The sequence below is a fragment of the Chenopodium album genome, chromosome 13 (genome assembly GCF_948465745.1).
Source record: "Chenopodium album chromosome 13, dcCheAlbu1.1, whole genome shotgun sequence".
Lineage (NCBI taxonomy): Eukaryota > Viridiplantae > Streptophyta > Magnoliopsida > Caryophyllales > Amaranthaceae > Chenopodium > Chenopodium album.
Genome location: NC_137846.1, coordinates 34,714,608 through 34,730,856, shown reverse-complemented (window position 1 = coordinate 34,730,856; position 16,249 = coordinate 34,714,608). Strand labels below are relative to the sequence as shown.

Sequence of the window (16,249 nt, the reverse complement as noted above, 5' to 3'; positions counted from 1 at the left end):
CACTTTTGCTGATGCTAGTTTAAACAAACATGGGTTATGTTGAAGATGGCAAGAAGGTGTCTGCAATTACATTAATGGTCATTGCTATATAGTTCTTCATTTTGCTTCTCTTAGTAAGCATATTTGAGTATGTCTGTAATATAATCTTTGTTGAGAATGATTTTACAACACAACGTCAAGATGTAAATTGATTTATTTTTTGACGAGCCCACAATGAACCACTGCCAAAAAAGAAGCTTTTGTGTACAATGTTTTTTTATTTATTTTTTGGCTGGCAATAAAGCCCCTCATCTTCTAACATATACTTTATATAATAAGAAGTCGTTATATATTGATAGATTAAATTGATGACGGAAGTTGTGAAAGAATAATATGAATGAATTATGCATGAGCACATGAACAGGCGAAAAATAGGATGATTTACAAAATATAGCTTTCTAAAAACTTATTTACGATTTTGCGTTGGAATGAAACTTATTATAAAAATACAGTCCACGTAGGCTCGAGAATACGTTTGGGGTTTATTTTCCTTTAGAGACAAACAGCTACCTTAAGTAGCGGTATTCCTTAAGTAGACAATTTATAAAGGGTAAAACCGCTACCTCAAGTAGCGGTTTTAGTACATAAACTGCTACTTGAGGTAGCGGTTTTACTCTAAAAAATTAAAAAAAAACAAAAATAAACTTATCCAAGCCTATGTGGACAGTAGTTCCGTAATTAAGTTTTATTACGACGCAACATATTTTTATAAATCATTTTGAAAAATATGGAATGGCAAGATCATATTCTAACCACTCGAAGTTACTTCATGTTAATATTGACAAGTACCATTGTATCGATATGTAAAGTAAAATACTTAGGGCTTGTTTTGCAGCAAGTAATTAAACGCGGTAAAAATGGGAAATAATTTTTTTTTCTTTTTTTTTTTTTTTTTTTTTTTTTTACAAAGGGAACTAAAAAAACAACTAAAAAACGGAATAAAGCAACTCCCTACGATGCGCAACACTAGCTAGGGAGTGAGCAGCAGCCACTGAAGACCTTGGAACCTTCTGGATATAGCAGGCGACAAAAGAAGACAGGGTCTGACGTATCTCATCAAGAATCCAGATAACCGAAATATCTGATGGCCCAGAATTCAAAAGCAACAGAGGAATAGCCATACAATCAGTAAGCAACATAATCTAAATAAACCCCCGCTGATAAGCGTGCTTAAGACCCCAAAGACAAGCCAATTATTCCGAATGAAGAGCAGAGCTAGCCATGCAAGCCCTGGCCCCACCACCAGTATACTGAGAAGAAGAAGAACTCCAGAACCAACGTGTCCTAGCACTGTAACTCCCTGCTCCCAGGCACCATCAAAAAGCAGGAAAATGTCATAACCGTCCCATAGGTTACCTCGCACAACATGAACTAAGGGATGAGAGGTGAACCCCGGAGGAGGAGAAACCGTAACAACAGCCAGCTTGCGGGCCTCCTGACTTCTGTCACTCCAACTAGAGGCTAAATCCATAATAGACTGGGGGGAGTAAACCTCCGAACGAAATCTAACAGTATTCCTTGTCAACCAAATCGCCCAATATAGGCCAAAGAATGTTTATTCATTCATCTATAAAACCAGTTAACGCCTAATTACAAAACTATTTTATTTAGCACAAATTAAATAAAAAAGGGAAATTTTTGGTTGTCGGATCGGGTTAGGGGGCTGGGTATGTCGCCTAGGTTCACGACGGCTAGAGTGGGGCTGTGGGTTTGAGCGACTAGGGTTAGAGTTGTGGTTGGAGGCTGGGTGGAGGGGTTTAGTAGCTAGGGGTGGAGGGGTTTAGCAGCTAGGGGTGGGTGGATCATCGCTAGTTACGAGGTAGGCAAGGAATGTGGGGAAGGGTTGAAAGGTTGTGTGGGGATTCATGACTGATGATGGAGCAGGAACAAGGGGTTAAGTATTGGCGTATAGCTGCTATTTACATGGCAAATAAATAATAGTTATAAGACAAAAGAGTGGTGATTTTTTTTTTTCTTCTAGTGGTACAAATATTGTACCACTGTCACCTATAATGGCTATAATAGTACTATTAAAACAAGTTATACTCTAGTAGTATAAAATACGTGTATAATAGTACATTAAGAATATCATTGTAATTATAATTGTACATTAAAAATACCACTGTAGCAATAAAAAAATCACAAAATTAAGTGAATTTACCAATTAATCCTCCTATATGCATCCAAAACAAATAGCAACTATGCGTCTAGTTGCACTCAAAACAAGAAGGGTTATTTTTTTATATAATTTTTTTTATTTATTTGACCAATCACTTATTGTCACGTTTACAATTAATTATATTAGGCCACTCTCACTCAAGGTAAAAAAAAATAAAATGTCATTTTTCTCTCTACCCACTTTCTCACTCCTCTTTCCCACTTTTTTCATGGACATTTTTTTACAACTCCACACACTATGGACTAAAAATACCCCACAATAATAGTATAATTATTAATAATAACGAATTAAGTAGAGAAATGTGATTTTTCAAAGTGTATAAAAATATAACAAAATGGATTTCAACTTGTAGAGAAAAATAAATTATGAACATTTGTAATTTTTATTTTTAAATTTGTTAAATTGATCAAAATAGCTGTTTTTAAATTCAATTTAGTGGACTCCACTAGTTACTGTAGCATTTTAATAGTGTCATGGATTTGGGTATTTCTAATTTTCCTTGTGGGCATTTATTTTTTTGCCCATAAGTGGGATGCATGTTTTTTGAATTTCTCCTCATGAGCATATTTTTTACCGTGAGTGAGAACGCTCTTATAACAGGTTGGTGACTAGGTAAGACTGATCAAAACTTAAAATATAATAAATAAATAAATAAAATAAAAAACCCTAAAGTTTAAATTATTTACACTTCAAAGAAAATCAGTCAAAGCTGTGATTATTAAAACTATTTTTTTTCCTTTTTCATTATTTTCGAAAGTTTATCATATTTCATAGATTAAAAAATAAAGGAAAAATTGTCAAGAATAATATGACCTTTCATCAGTCTTCTAAAGATAAAACGACCTTTTGATTATTCCGTAATAAAATGACCTTTAACACACATCTTCCATAAATAGAACAAAAAACTGATAACTTATATTACAGGTTTCATTAGACACATGTCGCGTTATAATTTGTTAAGATTATTTTAACATTTTTATTTACTAATGTTGATTTTAATTTTATATGTATATATATAAAAAATAAAAAAAAAAATCTACTTCTTCTTGTTCATTAGACTCCCCCTTCCTCCACCTACAACTCCATGTTCAGACAATCAGACCCCAACCCCTACCTCAAATCTACTTTGAATCAAACCACCTTGGCCCCTACCACCTCAAAACCCCTCTGAATCAAACCATGCTTATCCTATATTCTCCCCAGACCACCCCAACACTAACCATGGCAGACCACTCCTCTTCCCTGACACCCAATTTCATCCTGAAATCCCACCCAACTGCATCAAAATCCCACTGCCATCCCTTACATTGAAACCCCACGGCCACCACTACTTTGAAACCCCACCGTGCGATTTAAATTAGGTAGTTGCGGCATGCTGCTTCAACAGAGAGAGATGAAGAGGAAAGGGAAGTAGAAGGGGTGGGGAAGGCTCGGCCAGCAGGCAGTCAGGCGTTGGGGGGGGGGGGTGTGGGGGAAGGAGGGAGTTATTGGTGAGAGTGGGGGATGTAGCTAGTGGTGGTGGTTTTTTACAGGGATGGTTGGGTTGTTAACAGGGTGGTGGAAGGGGGGATGTTGGTTTTTTTTTCTTTTATTTTCTATTTTTATTTTTTAGGAAAATCAATTGTATTTTAAAAAAATTGTAAAAATAAAATTAAAAAGCTAACCAATTATAATGTAACATGTGTCACATTTAACCCATAAAACAGGTTACCAACCGGTTGCACCCCATTTATGGAAGATCAATGTCAAAGGTCATATTATTCTAGAATAATCAAAGGGTCATTTTATTTTTAGAATACTGGTGAAAGATCGTTTTATTCTTGACAATTTTTCCCAAAAAAAAAAAAAAAAAAAAAAAAAAAAAAAAAAAAAAAAAAATTCAAATATGGCAAATTATAAGCTCAGGTATGTACTACTTTGCAAAGCATCTCAATCTCAAATAATGATACAAGGTCTTTCAACAAATGCTAATACACAATTCATAACATGGGAAGCAGAAACTCCCGGTGTTACATAAATAATATAAATTCACTAAGGATGAAAACACAGTCAAAATTTTCGGAAACTCAAGTTCACAAAGACAAGATGGACAAGGAACCAACTCTTAGTCATCTTCTTCCATTGGCACTTCTGGTATATCAAACCTGTCTTCCTGGATTGGTTCATTGATAACAGATACTGAAGAGGAATAAGTCAAGGGAGACAGGCAACTTGCATGAACAAGTGTCAGCTATTCATGAAAAAGGGACTAAATCTAGAAAAACTGCGAATATGAAGAAACAAAGATGACATTAAGATGGAGCAAATCACTATTAGTAATACCCTATATTAAAGTAGGATGAGAAGCTGATAGCATACAAGCTCATAGAACTTACGGTTTTACACAGTATATTCCATTAAAAATAAATGCACTGATAAAGCTTGATACCTTAAAGGAAACAAAAGCATGACTTAGCACACCTGGCAGAAACTATAAGAAATAATTTTGAGGTACATGAAAGTCCTGTATATATTCTATCCTTTTCTATTTACATTTGGGGGAGGAGGGAGGGAGTAAAGTGGTGCAATAGAGCATAAAAGGCACAGCTCAAACAGGGAAAGTGGCATATGATAAGCAAAAATCTGATCAAAGTGCAGGATTTTGAATAGAATATCAACTTCTGATAAGAATGATATAGGGAGGTTGCAGCATACATTTTCAAAAGGTCAAAATGAAATAGTCCATTTGTCACAAAGACTGCAACAGAAACAATTCACTGGACAGACAACAGATAAAAAGCTAGCTAACCCAAGGCTAATCTGCTTCCAATAATCTGGAAATGATTCCGTAAAAGCATATTAGTTGAAAACACTATGGATCAGGAAAGACTGCTAAAAGTAGATGAAAATAAATGGACACATTTCCTCAAAAGATTTTTCTAAATTGCACCTGTCCAATGTCTCCCAATGTTATAAGACGACCTGCTCCAAATTATGAACAAAGACCATAATTTAATGAGACCCTAACCCTTACTATTACATTTACTGCCTACCTCCACATCTGGCATTCTCTTTGTTTTCTAGGACCTCTAAAATTAGACATACATCTTTGTATCCATTGTCTGTCCTTATTCTCATTCAATGCAAAACACGGTTTTCCCCTCTTTCCATTCCATTTACCATATTTGAAATCAATCGTTCGACTCAAAACAACACCCACTCTATTTTAAATTATTTTTCGGTCACATGTAAGAGTAACAAACATGCATAAATTTAAGAGATGTAGCAGCAGCAATCTAGCTGTGCGTTCTCTTTTTCAAATCAAATCTGTGCTCCCAGCATCCAATCTGCCAAGTCATAAATACCAAGTGTATTCAGCTAACGTTGATTAAACCAGTCATTTTGAATCAATTTACTAGGTGCCAAATAGCCCTAATAAGTCCTTCAAAAATACCCACCACTCAAGATTAGCTTGATCTAACTCCAACAAAAATAAAACAAGATTCTTGACTAACAAGTTGGGCTCTCCTAGCACTATAACATGCTATCCAGCAAACATGGGACATGTAAAAAGCATTCATATATAGTATGCCCAATCAAGCAAAAACAAACACTACATGATTAGATTCAAAAGAGTATTGCAAAAAACTATCAATGGATGAAGGTAATATGTTGGCATAAGCATAGCCACATAAAGGTAGAGGAAAACCATGAACACAATATGAAGCAAAGGATACACATCATAGAATCATCTTCTTTTTCACCACGATTACGACTATTATTAAGTTCTCTAGAAATCTCAGGTGTTACCTGCAATAAACAATATAGAACACACCTCAGCCAAATAAACATACTATGATTAAACAAATCCTTGCATAGGTGGGGATGCTCTTACCAAATAGTGCCTTTGGTTTTGCATTAATATATTAAGATTATCCTTATCTTCCTTTCGTAATTCATGTTTGTACCTGTTGAAAATACAAAATGCCATGCCAACATTGCATTAAACAGATTTCAAATTGCTAAAGCACCAGATAGTTTCAACATAAAACACATATTCATGCAAGACATTTTAGTACAAATAATATCTTGAGGAATAAAACCTACTCCGGCAATGAAGACATATTTAAGGCTTCAAGACGCTTTACATCCTAGATAACATTTATCACAGGGTACTAAACTAGAAGCAAATGCATAATTCAATAGCATGTTGATCAAAAAGTCATAGTAACAAAATAGTACAAGATATGTCCCAGGAAAAATTTGTCAGTCACATGGCCACATGATATTATTATCACTTTTTATAATCCCAAAAAGAATTGTACCTATGTTTGCGCAGTTATTCAAACACAAGAAAATCTTCAATACCCCCTAGAAATTCTTATACTTCCTCCTTTTCATTTTAGATGCACGTCTCCTAGGCAAATTTTAGAGATGAGAGATAGAGAGAAAGAAAAAAGAGTATGACATAGAGTGAATATATACCTATACTAAACTAATTACAGCTAATAGCATTACTGCCCACGTGTCAACTTCTCATATAAAATTTTCCAGCCAAAACTATTAATGACATCATTTGTTTTCAAAATCAATAAAGGTTTGGAAATGGTAGATTAATTGTACAATTTCCTAAAAGATTTTATGACTAACTACAGAATTTTCCACGGAGTTGTGGGGTGTTAAGAAAATCCTACATATCATTGTCCAAACAACTGCTTTTCATAAGGCTCGTAACATAAAATGTGACAAATCATAAAAAGAAAAACATAGATACAAGAACTTCATGAAGGATTGAAATCATTGTCCAATCATTGAATGTTTCATTTAGTAAGATGTCATAGAGAAAGATATTGCAAAGAAAATCAAGAATAATCAGGAATCAGAGAATACTGATACATTTGGAGAGAACCCTGAGCATTTGTAATCTTCCAGAATAGGAAAACAAATTAAATAAAAAAAAAACTGGGAAACATGTATGTCATTGACAGGGGATAATTACTTACCTCTGAACAAAAGCAAGAAGAGTCTGATGCCAGATCACAGGCATGACCCGTGAGTCTTCTAGAAATCTCATGAAATGTGCAACCAAAGCATCCAGCACACGATAAGGCAAAGCATACTTCTTGTCAATAAAAATCTTGATTATATAGCTGCGTTAAGGTTCCAAGTCAAATCATATATTAGAAAGATTCACAAAGTCCCAATAATTTAAGCCCTTTATTGGGTTAGGGCACCAAATCTTGTTATCAAATCATAGCAAGTAACAGGAACAAAATTAAATGATTCATTCTACAAGAAACTCTTAGAAAAGAAGTAGAAAAGAGTTCCAAGTCAAATCATATATTAGAAAGATTCATAAAGTCCCAATAATTTAAGCCCTTTATTGGGTTAGGACACCAAATCTTGTTATCAAATCATAGCAAGTAACAAGAACAAGATGAAATGATTCATTCTACAAGAAACTCTTACAAAAGAAGTAGAAAAGAGTAATATTCAGAACAGATTTGTGACCAAGGTGTCTATAGTGAGCATAAGCAGGCGTTTAATATACCGCTACAACAATGTAAAAGGTTAGTTACCAGGGGAAGCATTATGCCATTATTTCACTCAATATGGCACACTAAGTCTATACATGTTCACCTTTTCCAAAGTTAAGGTGTAAAAAGCAAATAGGGAAATATTCATAATGAAGAATTTAAAACAATGAGATTTAAGATTTATATTAGATAGATGGAAAATAAATTATAAGGCCCCTTTTAAATTTACATTTTAACAGGTAGAAGGGTACATATAAGTTAATCTGCATTGCATACAGATACCTGCATTAGGGTATGGACAAATCTTTTGGAAAGTTTTTTCTTCTATAAGAAAGTTCACCACCAACGGGGTCTAAGAATCAGATACGGCTATACGAGGGCCAACAGATTTTATCACTATATAACCCTTTACCGGTAAGAATGCTTTGTCATTCCAAATTTCATAGCAGAGAAGAATAATAAACATAAATTGTACTTGTTATACGGACAACAAATCTTGTCATATACTTCCTCCGTTTCTTTTTAGTTGACACGTTTCTTTAGTCACGTTTGCCAATGCACACCTTCAATCGTTAATATCTTTAATTACCGAAAAGCAAAAATTATAAAAAGTTGATATTTTGAAAATCTATTCCGCGACGAATCTTACAAGACCCCACATGATTATATTTTTTACTTATAAAGCACAAAACACGGTCAAAGAGAGGTGTGTGAATAGTGCTAAGGTCAAAATGTGTCAACTAAAAAAAAACGGAGGTAGTATATATAGATTCTTTTTTCTAGAAGTGGAGTGAAAAATCAGTGGATAAAATAAGAAATTAGGTAAATAGGCAGGTGGGTATTAGAAAAAGGTGGATTAAGTAAGTAAAAGAGAGTGAAAAAGAGTTAGCATTGTAAGATAAAGCATAGAGTAGAAACCAAAACATTAAGACGGATTTTACCTGGTAGTCCCACAGTAATCCATCTCAGCTAGCCTCAACAACGCAACACTGCATATTCATAGGATTACATGTTATATAAAAAGCTACAACCTCATATGCACAGTAAACAAGAGATATACATCAAAATCTAGCAGCAAGCACACACATGCATAAAGTATTTGAATGACACAATATATACAGGTATTTTTTGAAGGGCAAAAAAACAAGGTCTTCCAAATTTTTGAGAATGCAAGCCCAGGATTGATTACAAGTTTTACAGTTCCAGTCTCCATAAAACATCAAAGGTAGATTTACAAGGCATTATTTAACTTAAAAGGCATTCTTCAATTTTAGAACCACAATTTGGGGTCTAAGGTATTGTGCACAAAGCTGAAAATGCTCACAATGCCAAACACTTATTATCCTAGCAATCTAAGTAAAAAAAACAGCACGTCTAATTTCATTCAAATCTATCCATGACTCTCACAATTGGAAGCTTGTACAGCTAATATATAAAAAGTTAAAAAGCTTCTTGTAGATGTACATGTCCTCTTTTTGTTACCTTCGCCCTCCCCTTTTCTTCACACCCTCTAAATTCATATTTAGGCCCAAAGCATGACATAATATTTGAAGATCCAAGAGTAAAGAACAGGTCAATGAGTAGCATAATTTTCAACAGGTTTTTAGAAAGTGGCTTGGCACTGGTAGCATCTTTTGACACATTTGAACCAGTGCCAGTAAAGCAAGTATAACTATAGAATTGACATAGAATTCATACACATAATATCGAATCTTTTGTTTAAATAAAAAAAAATAAAAATAAAAATAAAAAATAAATAAAAAACTAAGATTGATATTTTTCAAATTCAACACAATTTGATTCACAAATTCACCAAATTAGCATTTCCCAAAGTTCATTCACTTACATCCTAATTAGGGGTAGATACCAAGGTGTACAAAAAGTGGTGGAAAAAGGGAAGAAGGAAACAATAACAAGTTGATTATGTCAAAAAAAAAAAAAAAAAAAAAAAAGTGCTTAAATTTGTTGTTATTGAATCAATCACAAGTTCATGATATCAACTCCTTTGTACTTACGGCACTTCTCATTTCATGATTTCCAATGCATTATTTTAATTACTTATATCCCCTACTCCCTCTGTTTTCCTAAAACCTACTCACTTTCAGTTCTCATCTGTTTTTCTAAGTTCTAATCAATATTACTCTACTACTTTTAACGTTTTTTTTTTATCTTCTACAATCCCACTTTGTGGAGGCAAGTTAAAATAAATAACACCTTACTCTCTATCTCTCCCCACTTTAAATCAAAAGTAGTCACATGCAAGTGAAGGGAGTATTATCAATAAGTAAAAAATATAAAAATTTGATATTATGAAGGTATAAACTACGGCGAATCTAACAAAATCTTACATGAGTATTGTTTTTCTAAAGAAAATTTGAAAAATACTGCCAAAAATTATACTCATTTTGCTAAAAGCCACCAACAATTTTTTTTTTATTTTTTTATTTTTACTTTACTACCAACAATTCTTCAAAACCTAAAAAACTATCACCTCTTTTCCAAAATCCACCTAAATAACGTCATTGTGGGCCCCACTAACTACCTTCCCCTTAAGTTCCCCAACTCCAATAAATGTTGGTAATTACACAAAATTTAACATTAAAAAACACCTAATTAATAAACCCCTAATCAACACAAAACCCACTACGTCAAATAACATCAAAGTACTAAACTTTACAATTCAATGCACTAATTTAACATTAAAAAACCCCTAATTAACAAATAATTACACAAAATTGGAAAATTGCAATAATTCAGCACAATTATAAACTAATTGCATGTATTAACGTTGTACGGATTCTAGGGTTTACCACAATCAACCCCAATTTTCAACACCAAAATCTAAACCTTGGTCCCCCAACTCCAATGCATCTGATTTGGCCAAGCTTTTGGTCTCCCCTCTGCGCTTTTTCATAGAGAAAAATACCAAAAAAAACCCTAATTTTAGAAAGAAAGAGGAGAGAGAGAGAGAAAGAGGAGTGATGAATGTAGGGTTTAACATTCAATTTTGGTGAGTGAGAATTCAAGTGTTAAAGAAGAGAGGGAAGTAATGGGGAGAATAGGGGAGAATATCGTGAGAAGAGAGGGAAGTGATGGGGAGAACATGGGAGAATATCATGAGAAGAGAGAGGGAAAAGGAGGGAAATTAAGGAGAAGGTAGTTGGTGGGCCCACAATGGCGTCATGTAAGAAGGTTTGTGAAAAGAGGTGGCAGTTTTTTGGTTTGAAGAATTGTTGGTGGTGAAGTAAAAAAATAAATAAATAAAATAAAATAAAATAAAATAATTGTTGGTGGGTATTAATAAAATGAGTATAATTGTTGGTGGTATTTTTCAAATTTTCCTTTTTTTCTAAAGGAGAACTCATTAAATATAGTCAAAGTAGCATATGAGAATATAATCTTAAAATCAAAGTGTTGCAAGTAAAAAAAGTAAAAAACTAGGAAGTATAAGATTAATCAAGTCAAACAAACTGATAGTTAAAATTTATTTTTCCCCGGAAAGAGTATAAACAATTCCATTCCGTATCCTTATGTTCACTACAAAGATAATATTGTCCATGTATAATCATTTGAAAAGGTGCCAATTCTCACAATGAGCTCATTTTCTTTTCATGCTACACAAAATGATAAATTTCAAAAACTTGGTGTGGCAATTGCCACCCCAAATCAAAACATAAATCTGCCTTTGATGTTCTTATCTTACATGAACTCAGTTACAATTATCAAAGATATATTTATGTCCCCAAGTGCAAAAGTTATCCGTTTAGCAAATCATGGATAATTTGCCTTTACTCAAGTTCCAAATGCCTATAACCAAAAATAATTTTACCACGTATGAATTTCGCATACTCGTGCTAATATGGATGCACAAGTCTAGTACTTAGACTACAATTTAGCTGAAAATTCCCAAAGCCTTTAAATGTCCATAATGGTGGTACATATGCATTAGCAAGATCAAATATGGAAGAAATGCAGTTGTTGTTCAATAAGGATATTTGAATACAAATTTAAGACAAGGAAATTTCCATGAACAATCAGATGAGTGAAGACCACCAATTCTCCAAAAATTATTTATGAAAACAGCACTCCTGTTTGTTGCTTGGGAGAAGACTCATGTGTATGAACCCAAGTATATACGAGATAGACTGCACAGAAAGATATGTTGCTAGATTTCCAAATGCAGAAAGCCCTCTTCTTTCTCCAACCATAACCACCACGTTATAACAAGCATGAAATCTAACTGCGACAAACCCACAATATCTTCCACCCAAATTGCTATCGCATCTCATACATGAAATTTATAGTTGATCCAAAATGGTGGCTGAACACACTAAAACATCCTAACTACACATAAACTGAATGCATGAAAAGAGAGGTTGGCTTACAATGCTAAATAATGTGAGATACCAATTCTCCAGAAATTATTTATGAAAACAGCACTCCTGTTTGTTGCTTGGGAGAAGACTCATGTGTATGAACCCAAGTATATACGAGATAGACTGCACAGAAAGATATGTTGCTAGATTTCCAAATGCAGAAAGTCCTCTTCTTTCTCCAACCATAACCACCACGTTATAACAAGCATGAAATCTAACTGCGACAAACCCACAATATCTTCCACCCAAATTGCTATCGCATCTCATACATGAAATTTATAGTTGATCCAAAATGGTGGCTGAACACACTAAAACATCCTAACTACACATAAACTGAATGCATGAAAAGAGAGGTTGGCTTACAATGCTAAATAATGTGAGATGCCTAGAAACTAAAAATCTATTTGGATTGAAGGCAGCAATTAGCATAACTTAGCTTCCTCAAATAGCAACTCTCTATGTATCTCAAGAAATTTCTATCCAGAATTATCAATTTCAAACTTAAGAGAATTCACTACTTACAAATAATCTAAAAAACAATAAATTACCTTCTTATTTTTTTTTTCTTTTTTTTTTTTTGCAGTGAAGAGTGAGCAAAAAAGCCCTATACAAAAGTTGATGATTGGCATCACACGCAAAAGACTTAAATTCAAACAAGGTCCAAAACAATCACAGATTGTTAAATTTCCTTGCTCTCTTGACCAGTTTTCAATTTTACTTTATATTTTCACCCTCTTTTTCTATTAAATATTTAATAATGTGAATGTCTGAAAATATAGTCAGGATGTAGGAATCACAGGCAGTGTGGTAACCAAATAAAAAGCCCATCAATCATCACAGGTAAATAAGTTCATCTGAGAAGCTGTCAGTAATGTGCAGCATAAGCACAGAATCAAATCGCTAAAAAATATCAATTAAAAAAGGAAGATGAGTACGTCTTTGACTCTTTGTACGTAGGTATGTACAACAGCATATGAATACTCAAACAAGAAACTATTGAAAGATAAAGAAAACATGCAACTTCCATGGTCAAAAGATTTTACATTTACCTCGAATGAGCAGGAGGGATAGACATTTTTTGGATCACACTACCTATGATGACTGCTTCCCGAAGATTGCAATTTCCAGACTGTGTGAACATGACCAAAAAAAAATGCTTTTAGGGAAGAAGGAAAAAAGCAGAGTAAGCAGAATTAACCAAGCTACTTGAACTTCTGAAGAAGTAAAGAGCATAGATAGCAATGGCAGCATGCATAGCATAATCATGGGCTAAAATACCTTAAAAAGGGGGAATAATATCCCTTTATTGAAAGCAGCTGGTTTGTACAGAGCTTTTTTCAAAGTTTGATATAACTCAAAATGCAATCTTTTATGTTTTCTGATGTCTTCCCGAACTCGCGGAAGAAGCACAAGCTTGTAAAATCTTTCCGCCCTCATTCGATTCATGTTGGAAGCAAATATTCTAGTAGCCTGGTTTACTGCAGCAGGTGACCATTTTTCAGGTTCAGTTAAATGTAGAATCTCCTCCCAGCACTTCACAGAAGGGATATGTTTAAATCCTTTTGGTAATCTTCCTGCAGTATAAGTGCTTAAAACCTTCCCCATCCTATTCAACAATTGACATGAACATGTGAATTTCAAAAATGACATTTAATAAATGAAAAAAGATGAGCAAAGTATTCAACAAGGCAGGATACATACGTCTTGTAATGCTCTATAACCTTGTTATCTAATTTGTCCATCAGTTTCCCTCCTAGACAAAACAGCACATAGAATCAGGCACAAATCAAAAAACATTTATGAGAAAGGCAAATATCACAGTAATCAACTAAATCTTCATATGCTAAAAAAAAAAAAATATTTTTACCAGAGGTCACAGCAGCATCTTGTTCTTTGATGCGAGCAGCAATAACATCCGCAAGTGTGCGCTGTGGACCAGCATCTTTGGACAAAAAGGCATCCAACAATCTCTCATCCTCTTCATTAATTTGATCCTGTTAATTATTATTATTATTATCATTATTATTATTATTATTATTATTATTATTATTATTATTATTATTATTATTATTATTATTATTATCAAGGACACATTAGATAATTCATTTTTTGAATATTATAACTCGAAAATCAACAATAAAATTCTAATGAAAAAGAGAAAATTTAGACCTCGTAATCATTAATCTGGGATTGGGTCTCGGCAAACCCGGCAAAGTCATCAAAATCTTCCTCAACTTCATCCTCATTATGAAGAACAGCAGAAAAGGAGGGAATAATAAGGTTTTGGTCATCATTCTCCTCATCAACAATTTCCTTCTGCTGCTTAAACGCTTCCTTAAGAATTTTATCACTCATATTGCTGGAAATCATCTGCAAATTTCACAAACAAAATCAAAAACAAAAACCAAAATCATCCATACAAAAATTGAAGTAAATTCAAAAACTATAACATCAAAATTTGCAGAGAAAAATTGTAAAAAATATGCCTGTTCTTGCTGTTGGTGGCGTTTGGAAGGTTTAGAGCGGTTTTTAGAAACGACGGTGGGTTGGTCAGCTAGGAAAGGCTGAGAATTAACCATTCTCTCTCTTCCTCTCTTCTTCCCCATTGTTAGCGTCAAGGTTGCCGGAGAGGGAGGGAGTGCGCCGCAGCCGGTGGAGTGGTCTGCGGCCGAAGGAGGCGAGGAGAGCAGAGGGAAAGAGGAGGAATAAAAAACCTAAGTGAGGAGAGACTGAAAGTTTTATTTAGTACCAGATTGAAAGATTTTGGGATTGATTCCCATCACTTATCAAGTGGCTTTTCAAACACTAGAAAAAATAAATAAATAAAATAAAATAAAATAAAATTATTTACTACTCGAATACAATCAATTGGGACGGTTTTTTTTTTTTTTTTAACCAACTATATAAGCTATATTGGGAGGTAATATATTATTACTGAACATTCTCAATAGTATTATATATGGTTTTAATAGTACAAAAAATACTAATACACTCTCCGTTTTTAAATACTTGTTCCACTTTCCTTTTTCGGTCGTTTTTAAATATTTGTTCCATTTTCTTATTTGGAAAGCTTTTACAATATTTGATTCATTTCTCTCACATAGTGGACCCAACATAAATCATATTTTATTAATTTGATACTCTCTCTCCTGTAATTCTCTCCATTACTTTTGCTTTTTATAATTTTTATTCTTTCAACTACCCCACTACATCCATATTTTATTACTTTCTCCAATTTCTCCTAAAACTCCGCACATAGAGAAATGGAGCAATATTTAAAAACGGAGGGAGTAGTACTGAAAAAAACATCTCAATTGGACTAATAGGACTTTCAGCAGTACAAAACTACAAAAGGCTATTATGCAATTTTACTTGTGTCTAACAGTGATGTATTAGGACTTCCTCTATTGGTACGTAGGGTTGTAGGTGGTGTGGGTTTAACAAGATTTTCACATTCTATGGTTTTAGGGCCTGTTCTCTTCACCTTCAGTTCAGATCAGTTCAATTCAATTCAATTTTGTTCAGTTCAGTTCAGCTATAATAAGTTCAGTTCAGTTTATCTTTATGTCTAATGATATTGCTAATGATAATTAAAGCCAAATTTCTTACTTTTTAGCATACTAGTTGTCCCATCGCGCGCAAGCTTGCGATAGACCAAAATGGAAAATATCGGAGGTTGATATTGTTGATCGTATTTTTCTTGTGGAAAATAATGGCTAATTTGTTGTAATGATATTTGTGAAGTTGTGGCAAGAGAAAAATGTAGGTCGTTATCTACCTCTCCTAGAGCCAAACTTAATTTGTAAACACTCGACCCTAATACAAGTATATGGTAAGTCAAGGGTCGAACCCAAAGAAATGAGTAGGAATGATGCTATAGCCTATGTCAAGCTAATTCAAAGAATATAAATGGTTTTGGTTGGTAACTAAGATGTCAAAAAGCTATACAAATTGAGGAATTCAATATGCTAAACACTAGGGACATAGGTTTCACATGCAAGCTCAATGATTATGCTAATTTATAGATTACTCAATCGATTCAACATCACAAGGGACAAACAATAGTTGCAATCAAAGGAATCCAAAAGCTATCTCCTATAAGCCAAGCTAGGGTTCACTATGAATGGCTAACAAGGAAA

At 33.8% G+C, this 16,249-nt stretch overlaps 1 protein-coding gene across 1 annotated transcript; it reads right to left on the bottom strand.

Annotated features, from left to right (window-relative positions):
- Positions 1–4,104: 4,104 nt before the first annotated feature.
- Positions 4,105–14,844, bottom strand: LOC145574734 (bystin-like). Its single transcript, XM_081632583.1, has 11 exons — positions 14,597–14,844; positions 14,280–14,480; positions 13,978–14,104; positions 13,812–13,863; positions 13,389–13,716; positions 13,160–13,239; positions 8,676–8,723; positions 7,201–7,347; positions 6,093–6,165; positions 5,935–6,007; positions 4,105–4,396 (listed from the first exon to the last, which is right to left on the bottom strand). Exons 1-11 carry the CDS (start codon positions 14,714–14,716, stop codon positions 4,323–4,325), a joined length of 1,323 nt encoding a protein of 440 aa, XP_081488709.1. The 5' UTR covers positions 14,717–14,844; the 3' UTR covers positions 4,105–4,322.
- Positions 14,845–16,249: the final 1,405 nt, after the last annotated feature.